This window comes from Pleurodeles waltl, chromosome 4_1, assembly GCF_031143425.1.
Source record: "Pleurodeles waltl isolate 20211129_DDA chromosome 4_1, aPleWal1.hap1.20221129, whole genome shotgun sequence".
NCBI classification, from domain to species: Eukaryota; Metazoa; Chordata; class Amphibia; order Caudata; family Salamandridae; genus Pleurodeles; species Pleurodeles waltl.
In genome coordinates, this window is record NC_090442.1 from 441,462,517 (window position 1) to 441,476,725 (window position 14,209).

Consider the following 14,209-nt stretch of genomic DNA (forward strand, 5'->3'; position numbering starts at 1 on the left):
ACTACCTAATGGCGTTCGCCGCAAGGTAATATATACACATATACACACAAACATATATATATATATATATATATATATATATATATATATATATATATATATATATATATATAGTTAATGCCTTCATAAAATTAGTAATTTTTCATTTCAGAGCGGGAGATGTAATGTCTTGCATTATTCAGTAGTGAACCTTTCTGGCTCTCAGAGGACCCTGTATCAGTGTGATGTAATTACTAGAATAAAATGTGATGAAGGCTTGGTTTAGAATGTTGGAGTTCACGAGTACACACAGAGGAATAACGAAGTGTGTTTTACAGCTCTGTGTGTGGCCTAGTCATTGGTGGGTACCTAGAGTGGGGAAGACGCTACACATACTTGACAAAGGTCATCCTGCTCATCCTTCTAGACATCTCTGCAGCAATGGATATATTCGATTTTGAAAAGCTCCTACACATTCTGAAATTCCACATGGGTATCTGTAGCAGTAATGTAGGTCAGTTCCTGATCAATCAATCATAAGTAACTGGTTAGAGAGAAAGCTGTCTCCTCTGATTTGTCCCTGATAACATGTGAGGTCTCTCATGAGCCCACCCTATTGTCCACTCTGCAACTTGTACATTGGGAGCCATGAGAGTATAGTAAAAATCAAAATGAAAATGACCTCCATTAATGATATTCAGAGAATAATTAAAACCAACATGAAAATTACCTTCATTAAAGAGAATCATGTGCTGTGTGTGCACGAGCAGCCCTTTAGAATTGAATGTCAGCTACTGTTCTTAATCTTAACCCAAAAACTACATTTTTCTCTTGCCTGATAAACCAGATCTAACTTTGACTTAGAGTGGTTAGTTGCTTCACACCAAGTCTCACCCTGAAGGTAAACTCTCTGGCCTTTTGGACTGACCGCCATTTCGCCATGTACACCCACTGTTAGACCTGACAGCTTTAGGGTGGTCTTACCCCAACATTTTGTCTCTCTCCCTCCATTTTTCTGAACTCGTTGTTTCTGGTTTCAGGACTCTGTGCTCTTTACCACTGCTACCCACTGCTACAGTGCTTGTGCTCTCTCCCTTAAACATTGTAATTTTGGTTTCTACCCAAATGGAATATTTAATTTACTTGTAAGCCAAGCCCCTAATCAAAGTGCATTACATGTGCCCAGGGCATGTAAATTAAATGCTCCTAGTTGGCCTGCAGCACTGATCGTGCCACCCACAGAAGTGCTTTCAGTGTTTTTCGTACGGTTATTTGGACATTTAACTGATACTGGAATAGACTCAGCCTTTGAGGTTTAGACAGACAACAGGTAAAATAAAATGAACTTTGTAGTGGTTCCATGACACATAATTTTATGGTTATATGAGTCTTAAGTAGGTCATCATCAATTCGACTGAGCAGATTATCATGATGGGAAAAGTGTACTGTTATGAAATGGACATATTTGGTGTGCACAATACCAAAGACTGAAATATTGAGGGTCGTTGAAAGTTGGTGAACAAAGTATCAGGATAAATATGAAGCACAAACCATTTTTACGTTGACACTGCAGGAGTATGGTACAAGTTTTAACATATTTCGATTTAGAGGTAGAACCGCTGATAAACATTATATATTCTATGACGTAAAAAAAAAAAAAAAAAAAAAAAAACTTCTCGATTAGCGTGAACCTTTTCTTTACTCTTTGTTCACAATCTTTTGACAGACGTTTTGGAGGTTCTTAGAAAAATATAAAATGCATTCTTTGAACTAAAAATGACAAATGGAGGTTACAGTTGCACAGAAAATGTTACATTCTTCTACGGAGATTGTATGCTGGGTCAATAGAATGACTTTATTACAGCAAAAAGTGATACCGTACTACAGTAGAAGAGAGGTGTGTCGGTGAATAATGGAAACTGTATGCTATGAAATAAGTAGGGCTACTCACAGTTTATCAGAAGTTGCACCACAACCATCTGAGTGCATCAGCCTATTGAGCTTTACTACCAAATTCTACAGACTTTTGAGTGTGAAGAGAAAGTTGAGAATAGAAAGGTGAATAATGTCATCAGAAAAAAAATATGGGTTGTAGTTAAACGTGAATTGAAGCTTTTCAATGGTACCACAGGAGGACAAAAATGGAAACCACAACTTGTTAGCTTAAAGAAAAACGTGCAGTGCTTTCCCAGGTAAGACTTCACGAACACTCCAGGGAGAATGCATTATTCATCTGCTTGACGACAACCCTGCTTTACAAAATTCTCAACAAGAACTTTTTAAGAGATAAGAATGTAAGCAGTGTTGATAACCTTACAAGAAGGGATTAACTGAATGCTGTTAGTGTAAATTCTTATCTGATTGTCGAAGGTATACAACCAAGCCTTGAAACTATTTTGGCATCCGTTATGGTGTTTAAAGAAGCACTTAAATAATTGTTGAAAAAAACAAGACTGTGGGAAAATACTAGGAATGTATTGCTATCACTGTCTCTGCGACTTCCCTTTCTTTCAGACTCAATTAATATTTACATTCAGACCACACAGAATACACTTGCAGGCGTCGCAATCGAAAAAAAAAAAACATTGCTAGTAGTCACGGGTCGCAAAAGGGGTGGGGCGTTGAGCGGGAAGTGGACATATTACATTATATTAAAAAAAAAATCAAACCACTTACCTTCTCCGCTGCCGCACCGCTCCTCTGCTTCGTCTCCGGGCCAGGCAGGCACAGGTTCCCAGCCTGCCCTGCAGCCAATCTTGATGCTGCTCAAAGGAAGACTGGGAGCCTGTGCAGGCTCTCTCCAGCCCAGCAACTGCGCATGCTGAGCCAGCCAGCCAAACACACATGCGCTCTGAGGGGAGTGCTCTTCATCGCAATGCCCTGCCCCTTTTCAAGAAAATGATAATAAACACCATTTTATATCATTTTCTTGAAAAGGTTTAGGAGCTGCTGCCGGTGGCGGGGGGCGGAGCCGCCCGTAATTGCTAGTTGTTTTGTCTAAGCCAAGCCCGACATAAAATATAACTTAATACAATTTTTCTGAAAAGTTTCACAGAGAGTTCTAGATCATGAAATTGAATGTGGGAAACAATAAATATTGAAATGGACTGATAGAGATGACAGTGGTGTCAGAAACGTGTGGGGTGCCCCTGCAAGATATGCAGAAGAGACCCTTCACACTCACATCAGTAAGGTCGGAGGGGGACTCCTCCAGTATGGGTAAGCCTGCTCCCCGCACTTTCAGGGGTTGCATGGGCCTCTGTTACACCCCTGAGAGATCGCTAGTTAGCTAAATTAGTTAGAACTTGCTGCAAACATAAGCGGTGACCTGTAAACTGCACAGTTAGGGGCATATTTAAGATCCCCTAGCAGCATCTATTGACAATTTTTTTTTATGCGAATGTTTTTTTACATGGGCAAAATCCCCGTGCCATATTTACAAAGTGGCGCAGTGCATGCATTGCGCCACTTTGGAACTCTTTCCTTTACATTATGCATGCGCCAGGCATAATGTATGCAAAGGGGGTGTTTCCCTGTTGGGGGGGCTGAAAAAAAGAGCAAGGAAATCTAACAGATTTCCTTGCATCATTTTTTTCAGCACGTTAATGCCTGATCAGAGCAGGCATTAAAAGGGGACACACCATTGTTACAATGGGCCCCTATGTACTCTGCAGGAATAGCACCAAAATGTTGGCACTACTCCTATAGAGCACATCAGAAGCTTCATAAAAATGATGTTACTGCCCCCTACCCTGCACCACGGTGCGCCATATTTTAATATGACGCACACATGGTGGCGGTAGGAGGCGGTAAAGGGCACAGGAAATATGCCCGATAAATCCATAGCTGGCCAAGTCAGTAGGTTAAATAGTGTCATGAAACTGAGTAACAATAACTCTTGTAGTTTACTGTGCTTAAAAACTACTGGAATGTTGTACAAAGCACTACATGAACAATTACAAGCGTCATACTAGAAAACAAACCTCATGAATCAACTATTTAATTGATATTAGACAATGGAGTGGCTCAGGGAAAATAGTGTCTGGTGAAAATCTTCTGCTTCAATATTCCAATGTCTGTCTTTCTGTTCTTTACTGTTTAATTTAGAACATTCTACCTTCAGTGGCTAGAATGGTTTAAAAGCCATGCACACATGCACAACACCCCCAATCACACACACACACTCACTACATTCACCCCCATTGGCACGTAAACACACATCACCCCTCCACCCCCCTCCATTCCTCAACACATATACACACACAATCCCCACTCCTGTCTACATTCATGCACAAACACTCCCCCTCCTTCCCCCATTTATGACACGCATACACACACTCACACACATCCATTCACACACCGCACCCCCCTCCCTTTGTGGAGGACACTTACCTCGTCCGACGAGGAGCTCCTCCCTGAGGGGACAGGACCCGGCGCTCCCACCACCGTCAGTGCACCACCATCAGGACACCGCCAGGCTGTTTTACAGGTCATAATACGGCGGGCGGAGTCCTTTTGATGGGGCAGGGCTGGCGGTGGAACTGCCCCTGCACCGCCAACCGCCAGCACAACAGCTGGCGACTTTCCACCTAAAGAATGGCGGAAAGCTGCCAGCAGTCATAATAAAGCAGTCTGCAGACCGCCAGAACTGGCGATCTAGTGGCGGCTTTGGCTTTGGCGGCCTTGGAAAAAGACCCCCAAAGTCATAATGAGGGCCTTAGCCTCTGTCTCCTGGATGTTGCTGGATGGATGAATAACAACTACCTTAAACTGAACTGAAATAAAACAAGGGTTCTGCTAGTGGGAAATCAACATCACTTCTGGGTTCCAGGCTGGTTGCCTGCTGACTTATGGCCTCTGCCCGATCCAAATCAAGTGGTAAGAAATTTAGGCTATTGCCTTGATGCCAGGCTTACTATGGACTATGATATCAACAAAACAGCAGCAAGTTTCTTTGGCCTTCTCAACTGCAACAGAACAATTCTCTGTCTCCTTCCTGTTTCTGCACAATGCACTATTTCACAGGCTTTGGTTATTTCAAGGCAGGACTATGGTAATGTTCTCAGTGGCAAATAAAAAAAATCACTGAATAGGGTTTGGAATGTGCAGAATGTGGGTGCTCATTTACTTTGTTGCCTTCCAAAATTGGTTTCAGTCTCCCCTCACCTACTTGCTCTTCATTGGTTGCCAGTCGCCAAGCATGTTCAGTTTAAAGCACTCTGCTTTAATCACAAGGCCTGATGTGGTCTAGGCTCCTGCTACTTCAGCTCTCTGGTGAATCCTTATGCATCCACATGCACTTTTTTCTCTAGTAGTCTTCATCTCACCATGACACTGGAGTTCCTTTGATCTATGCAAGGCGACAGGTCCTTTTCACTGCTTGGCCCTAGGTTATACACTCTACCTCTGAAACTTCGGCAATGTATTTCCTTCTTAGAGTTTTGTAAGCTGAAGCTGCTTCAAACCTGGTTGTTCTAATGTTGTTTTTATCACCCTATTCCCTACTTACTACTGAGAAACCATATTGGGATACGCAATGCGGTCTACAAATCCTCAGATTGAATAGTGTGATTAGTGGAGTATGGAGAATTACCTCGTTTTCAGTTAGGTGCAATAGCCAAGACACAAGTCTGTGAGTTCCAAGACCAGGAACTTCACTAAAGCAGCATTTATACTCACAGTACACTCTAAGCATAACAAACAGCATGTCATGATAACATACACATAAAGACATGATAACGTACATGGGCTCAGAGAACCAGCTCATACACAAAATTGGTCAATCTTTCCAAATACAATAAAATAATATTTTATTCCAAAACGTCAGTAAGCATGTGTCATAAGATAAAAATGCTTGGTATAATTTTAGAACTGGATATTTGAAAAACAGACCTGACAGTTTATTCAGAACTAATTTGTAATATTGTTTTTGGATAATGGATTTAGGAATGAACAGTTGAACATTATTTAAAAAGAAAGTGTTTTTATATATTTGTTAATAGTGAAGTGATGATTATTGAACTTTAAATATGACTAAATTTAGATACATTATTGCGTTTCAAGTCCATTGAATATTCAGAGATGTTACTTGTGTAATAGGCCCTGTGTGACAATCTATTTGCATAACAATTACTTACACAAATCTGGAAATCTACCTTTGAGATAGGAAAATTGATAATTTTGTTTTAGATTGGTTCCCAAACAAATTCTTGCCAAGTTGCTAGTAATATTCACCCTATTCTTTTACACTTACCTATTGACCCATGAAGTCAAAATTAAGGGTGTGTGTGTCCTCAGACTGGCAAATTTGGCCTATATTTTGTAAAACATCTCACATATTTTGCAAAGTGTGAATATATGTGTTTATTTTTCTTTAAAAAGGGGAAATTTTAGTTGCCCATTGCAACAGTAGGAAACCAGCCCAGGTGCTGCAAAAGGCCACAGAGGATAGCATGAGGACTGCCGTCCCCTGTTGCTGGTCCACACCCATGGATGGTGTATGCTCTCTCCAGATTTCCCTTTAGGCCATGCTCTCATTACACGTCCTCTAGACTGCACACTGTCATCCTGGCACTCACTACCAACTCCAATCACTCATGTGTTCTTCCTTCTGCCTGCACCTCTACTTGCTCTGTGGGGGTTTCAACAGCTATCTTTAGAATTTTCATTTGATGTCCCTTCAACAACAGGAAACATAAAGTGCACTGGAGTAGAGCAGGTCTCAGCTGCACATGCACAGGTCTGACATAATCAGGGAACCTGTGTTCGCTTCTGTAAATCAAAGGTTGGCTTTAAATCAAAGGAACAAAAAGTTGACTGTAAACCAAAGGAACCAAATATGCTTGCTTATTAAAAGCCCAAGAGGTAAAATGGAACATATATAGACATCAGGGACAGCGAAGGACCTATATAGAAAGTTGGCTTTTCCTGCCTAAAACAAATGTGCTTTTGTGCCATTGTTCAAGGGCACATGGCCATAATTGGGTTTTCTGAGGTGTGCTGTGTAGCCAGGACTGCCCTCGCCTTTGTCATCCTAGACATTTAGGAGCCAAACCCAAGGGAAGGGGAAGAACAGCCCAGAACCAGTTTGAGTGGAGGCCAGGAATTGGCCCTCACACAAAAACTGTCACTATGTATAAATGTGACACCTTCAGAACCTCATCTCACAACACTCCTGGATCTGTGGAAGATTCAGAAGAAGGGCTACCCTTCTGTCTGATAAAGGAAGACTGAGCCTGCTTGCCTTGAACCTAGGCTTGCCAGAAGTGACTCCAAGGGTCAGTTGACAGATACTGCAGGAACACAACAAGCTTCCAGAGGCCTTCTTGCAACTGCACCAACTGAACCCTTCTGAGTCCTACTAGAGTGAGTCATGATCCGCAAAAAGTGCCCCCTAAGTCCTGGAACATGAGATCCAGGTGATAATTGTGGGCTACTCATGACTGCTGCAGAACTCTTCTCACTGACTAACCACTGTCCGTGATACCCACTACCGTGAAGCTCCAGCAGCAACGTGCTCTCCGTGTCAGCAGCAACTGTTGGCGATAGCAAAGATCATCTACACTGCATCTCAGTTAAGCTTGACTGCTTTTGTGCCGAGCTACCAGAGGGTTAAGCACAGGTTTATGGAGTGACTTCGGTGGTTCACTCTGACAAATATTGCGTTTATTATGTGAGTAGGTCTTCCACCTCTCTCAACTAATAACATAACTTATTTTATGAAATCTCTCTCAACATCAAAAGTGGTAAAATGTTCATCCTGCCAAGGTCAGGGACTGTAAACTCAAGTAAATATTATTTTCAGGAGTGGATATAAGGCTACCAGGCTTGGTATTCAGAGTGCCACCATTTCATTGCATTGCTTGTGGGCTTCTGAGCTTCAGGCCCCGGCACTCTTTAACAAATTAAGCACTGGACAGATAAGCAATTGTACAACCAGCACACTTCGAGGGGCATCCAGGAACAGGAAGCAAATTGAATCACTTATCGTCCTCACTAGGGACATGAAGTACTAAATAAAAAAGATAATAAAATGCTATTCAAATATCAGTATAAGGACAATTTCTGCTGCTTCAATATGGAGATCGTGTCCTTGAGACTGAGGCCAACTTATTTTCATTACAGTTCGGCCCTTACTTAGAGTAATTGTGGCTTTATATACAGTTATGCACTTGTACCCAAGTGTTGCAGGTGAAACTCCCACTCTCACTATACAAACGTGGTAGCAGCATGCAGTATAATGGGACAACTACTGTGACGGAGGGTGTCCCAGAAGTATCATCCTCAGCATTTCACTAACAAAGCATCAAGATCTGTCGGTAAAGGAGAATTATACAAATGGACAGGTCACACGCCTGGGTGAGGAGCTCCCCAGCATTCACAGGGCAAAAGTATTATAGACAGCTAGGAAGGGAGGAAACCAATGAAGGTCGCATGAACGGAGACCGACGTAGATAAGTGCCACTATACATGGCCAACTCTGTCTCACTCTTGCATTAGGCCCTTCAACCGTGCACCATCAATTCTGCACAATCCCAGCTATTAAGCTAGGAAGCATTATACATTACATGAGGAGTTGTGCGGTGGTCTGTAAGCCAGTGTTTGTCAAGCAGGGATTACACACACATAAATTTTAAACACATTCAATTTCAGATTCTGTGGGTACAGAGAGAATAAATCATTTACCCAGAAGCACACGGTGTAAGAGGACTGGATTCGAACCTGGATTCTCAGGTTCCAAAGGGACCAGCCCTAGCTGCTAGGCGACACCTCCACCACTTTTGGCTGCCTTGGTAGTAGATATGATTAAGCAATTGAATAATGGAAGAAACATGCTTGGCTTCCATTAGTTACGTTTATAATTCGCTTAATCATGTTTTGTCAGAACATTCCATTTTCAAATTGGAAACAGGCAAATGTACATGATAAAATTGACTTTAAGAGCAGAAAGTAGGCTTATTTTATTTCATATGACGAAATAGCTGTATCTACGTGCAGGTTTACGAGTCTGATATGTAAAATCATAAATACATTGACAATTAAAACTCAATATTGTCACTGGTGGCTGCTAGGCCAAATACAATTCTGAAACATTGAGTCTTTAAAAAAATTATACATAAATGCAACAGTCATAAAAATTAGCAAATGATTTGTTGAATATATTCAACACATGCAGCATCTGGAAGAAAAAGAGAGACGGGCACACACATTTGTGTTACTCCAGGGATATTTCCGTTCCAGTGGAAGCTGCTGAGTTTTCACATAGATAATATCTGTGTGTAATTAATTTGCTTGGTTTTATCCACCACTTCTTGTAAACAGTTATCAATTTCATGAAAGCGCCATGCCTAATTTGGCCAGACTTGTCATGACTGGTGCCCTTTGTTTACGAATCCAGCAGACTCGAGAAGCATGGAAAGTGCATTTCTCCCACCCTGAGAGAGGTAGCTTTTCAGGTCAGGGCTGGGGTTAGAGTGGGGGCACGGCTGGTGTCAGACGCCCATCACAGCTGTTACATTGCACCTGGTACGCGACAGGAGGACTCCTGTATTAACGGGACTGACAGTTATTAATGATGCAAAGATGCAAATCTGGCAAAGCATTAAGAAGAAGAAACAGAGTCAGATTCATGAAACTTAATCTTAGTCAGCTATGTTTGGAACACTTTTTGTGGGATTCCATCATCGTCACAAGCACAATGTCGGTATGCTGAGAATTATGTGAGACTGCAAGCTATGTGAAGTAGGCTTTGCATGAGAATTCATGATACTGTTGCCTTGTACAACATATATGGGATAAAGTACCCACTGCTGCACATTATAAGGATAGTGCAAGTCACAAAGGAGTTATGTGACCATACAGAGAAACACAGTTGAAGGCCGAGTGACTTTATAATACAATGGAACTCCAAGGCGACTTGCAATATGCTGTTAATGTACAACCAGGGTTACTTTATTCCTTTGAGTACATGGGCACACCATAACCCTTCCTGCAAAGCACAAAAATCCTTGGTGTGGTGCACTTTCATAGGAAAGTGATATGGTGCTCGTAACTATGAAGAATAAAATTAGAATCTCTATTGAAATATTAAACACATCAGAAGCTAGTTAGATATTTGTTGCAAAAAGATATTAGAACCATTTTAATGCAAGTCTGAACAAACAACTGTAGCTCAGAATGTGTAGAAATATGCAGAGGGCCTATCTTTCCCTAACATATGGAAATATAAGCATGGTGCCATAAATATCGATTTCTTGCTTATCACTGTCCATGTAGAAAAACAGAGCAAAGGAAGAAAATGCCAAGATCAGTTTTTGATTTTTAAAATGCAGCTTTAATTGTGCTCTGTAACCTGTCTTTCTCTGCAGCTGCTGACTCCAGCAGCAGACATTGGCGGTCATTCTGACCCTGGCGGTCAAAGACCGCCAGGGCGGAGGACCGCGGGAGCACCGCCGACAGGCCGGCGGTGCTCCAATGGGGATTCCGACCGCGGCGGTAAAGCCGCGGTCGGACCGGCACCACTGGCGGGCTCCCGCCAGTGTACCGCCGCCCCATTGAATCCTCCACGGCGGCGCAGCTTGCTGCGCCGCCGAGGGGATTCCGACCCCCCCTACCGCCATCCAGATCCCGGCGGTCCGACCGCCGGGATCCGGATGGCGGTAGGGGGGGTCGCGGGGCCCCTGGGGGCCCCTGCAGTGCCCATGCCACTGGCATGGGCATTGCAGGGGCCCCCGTAAGAGGGCCCCTAAATGTATTTCACTGTCTGCTGCGCAGACAGTGAAATACGCGACGGGTGCAACTGCACCCATCGCACAGCTTCCACTCCGCCGGCTCGATTCCGAGCCGGCTTCATCGTGGAAGCCTCTTTCCCGCTGGGCTGGCGGGCGGCCTGAAGGCGACCGCCCGCCAGCCCAGTGGGAAAGTCAGAATTACCGCCGCGGTCTTTCGACCGCGGAACGGTAAGCTGACGGCGGGACTTTGGCGGGCGGCCTCCGCCGCCCGCCAAGGTCAGAATGAGGGCCATTGTCACTTGAAAACTCAACTGTCATAAGTTACTATAGTTAAGCGGATGTGTAATTTCTTTTTTATAGGTACCTAAGTATGTCCCATGTAATAAGGAAATTAACAATGGGATTCTATGTAGGGATTGAAGCACCCCTGTATTACACTCCTGTTAAAACGAGGTGGAGAAAATATCACTCTCTTTGTAAGTGTTGAGTTATCAAAGCATACGTACCTCTCGACAGCGCCAGTCTATTGTATTTTGTAGATATTAAATAGCGCTTTTTAGCGCTGATGAGGCTGCAAAGCGACAGCTATGTTCAGATATATTGCTAATCGTACCAACTGAATGATATGACACTCATCAGTAAGTCACAAAATAACATATGGTGACTACTATAACTAAAAGAACAGTAAAGCACTGTATTGTATTCTGTAACAATCTTTTCTTCAACCTCAGTAGTAAATAACTTGACCTATTTTTACAGCCAGGTAAATAATATTTCAATAAGTTTAAAACATGTATTGTTTAATCATATATTTACTCAAAATAGTTCTAAACAAAATTGATATTTTAGTTGAAATCTATATTTAGTTGCACATTGTACCATAGAATACACAGATAGAATATTTAAATCTTGCAGAAGGTTGTTTACATTTATAGGACAATAACTACATAGTGCTGAGGCCTTCTGCAACTACGTCAAGTAATTGTTAGACTCTTGCTGTTAGAATCAAAGTCCTCTCTTCACTGGTGACACCATATATTCCATCATGAATGCAGTCCAAGAATGCAATGGTATGCACATAAGGAATGCTTACTCGGCTGCATGCTCACATTTTGGGCCATATGTCCGAACACATTTTCCCATAGACACAGAATGGGTAAAACCCTTTGCTACATCTGGCCCTTTATCTTTTTAGGTATTCTGTGTTCCTTCTACTGCTTAAATACAATGTGGTTTCTGATGGTCTGACCGTTGGCATACTCAGTAGTTTTAAAAACGTAATCATAAATCCACTTATCGTAAATGTTCTGCCTTACTGTGCCATAACTCTGATATGGTACCATGAGATTGTTATATTAAAATCGAAGTATTAACAGTGCTCAAACAATCCCATTGCACTTTTGCAAAGTATTCATATTCTATTAGAAGAGTACAATTTTACAAACATCAAAAAGAGGGGATACCGTGGGAAGAGGGGTACTGTGTGTTGTCTGGACATACAGGATCACGGAATGTCTTCTCTACAAAAGCCTCTACAATTACCTGATATGATACCGCAGCTGATGTATTATGATGGCAACCTCCTGATGGCCCAGCAGCCGCAATAGCTTGACCTATTTAATTTTCCATTTTAAATCTATTTAGTATATTAAATGGAGAATCAAAGCGATACATAAACCTCGGATAAATAATAGAATGTCATAGGCACAAACACTGTTGAGAGTACAGATGTTGCAAAACCTTTTAAAAATGCATATGATGAGGCAATATAAAATATTAATTTCTTTCATGCAGAAAATGTAAGATTTATACTTACAAGGATGTCTTTTCCAGCCCACTTGCACTCGTCCCTTCGGGTATGAGACACTGGCCAAACAATCTAAAGATAAAACATAAAAGTCAGTTTCTGCATAGAAGGATTAGCAGCTGCTTTTTATATATTTCCTTTTTCATGAAAAATAGACCCATCTTGTCTGTCTTGTCATTTATAGCATTCATTTTTAACCTTACATTTTCGGTGTATATTGAAGAGTTTTTTCTCACTCATCAGTCAGAGCTACACACATTTTACAGTGAATGAAGAATTTGTCATATTTTCACCACTGGATTTCTAATTCTCAACAAGTCTGATAAACTATCATTAAAAAGTTCCTTTAAAAAAAAACATGTGCTAAATATCCTAAACAAGACACCATTTGAGCCACCAGATTAACCTGACACAGGAACAACCCCCTTCTCTAAGGCGGAATATTTCATTTTAGTGGTAGAACCTAGGTTTCAAATGCATTATTTGCATGATTTTTTTTATTAGGGAGGTGCTACACATCCCCTTCAAGTCATACTGAGAGGAGCAGCCCACTTAGCCCACCAGCATATTCATGACAGAGACTTCTTTCATTTGTTAGTGGAAGTTCCACACGAGAATGACCTGCTTCTGAAGATGTATACCACATAATAAAACAAGGGCTTCTGGCTGCAATCCTCTCAATGGGAACAGGAATTATTGAAACAAACCATGTACTCTTCAAAATGTGCTCTATGTGGGGCTAACGGTGGTGGCAAAGAAAGACCCTATGGAACCCTCCATTAGATCCACTCAGAGGGCTCCACGAAAGCAAGCCAGGAATGGTACTCAGGAGTGATTGTGCATGTATGATTGCCAATGATGGATAGGAATGTTTAAAATGTGTAACTCTCTTCCCTGAATAGGGAAATACCTGTTTTCATTTACCATCAGTGGTCCATTGAGGGATACTCTAATGATCAAAGATCAATCCCTACAGATCTGCCTGCTTAATTCCTAAAGTAAAGTTACCTAGAAAAGGTGCATCTCTCTAAAGATCAGGAAAATAAAAGTCTCATTAAAGACTTAAAATCTGGAGTTAAAATCTTTCCAATATATGTGCTGTGTTTTGTGTAGTGCAACACTTTCTAATGACCTGATGACTTACAGGGAAGTTGATAAATGCATTTACTTCTCATGCTGTGGCGTTATGTAAGGTGAGTAACGCAGCAAGGACAAATATCACTTTTCTATAGGGAACCAATGTATAGAACACTGGATTTTAGTTCTTCCGTGAATTTTTTTTTTTATTAAGAGGGCACTATGCTAGTCAGCTCAGCACCTTGCGCATTAACTCCATCAAGGTTGCACTGACCATCGCTGACCTAGGGTGAGGTACAGAGAATTTGATGGTTTACAATTGTAGCAGATGAGCAGAGAATCAAATACTGTGTCTTATTAGTCCCTAATCTAATAAAAACATAGGTATTTCATATCTGCTTAACTATTTAATACTTGCTTATGCTAAAGGTTTGTTTATTTTTATTCACACATTTAACACCTTGTCATCTAGTCTAGCTTTCCATTAGAACATGACTTGTAATGACAAACATATGAGAAAGTATGGTTGATTCTTAGAAATTTGGCATAAAGGTGAGGGTGAAGGTCCCCTGACCCCAGGGGCATGATATATGTGTGTTTTAGGGGCAAATAATAG

At 41.6% G+C, this 14,209-nt stretch overlaps 1 protein-coding gene across 4 annotated transcripts in view; it reads right to left on the minus strand.

Moving 5' to 3' along the window:
* The window catches only part of SEMA3A (semaphorin 3A), a 428,574-nt gene that overhangs the window by 275,541 nt on the left and 138,824 nt on the right, over window positions 1-14,209 (minus strand). For all 4 annotated transcript variants that reach the window (XM_069228709.1, XM_069228710.1, XM_069228707.1 and 1 more), the window contains one exon: window positions 12,526-12,588. In XM_069228709.1, coding sequence (XP_069084810.1) covers window positions 12,526-12,588 — 63 coding nt within the window. The remainder of the gene's footprint in view (window positions 1-12,525; window positions 12,589-14,209) is intronic.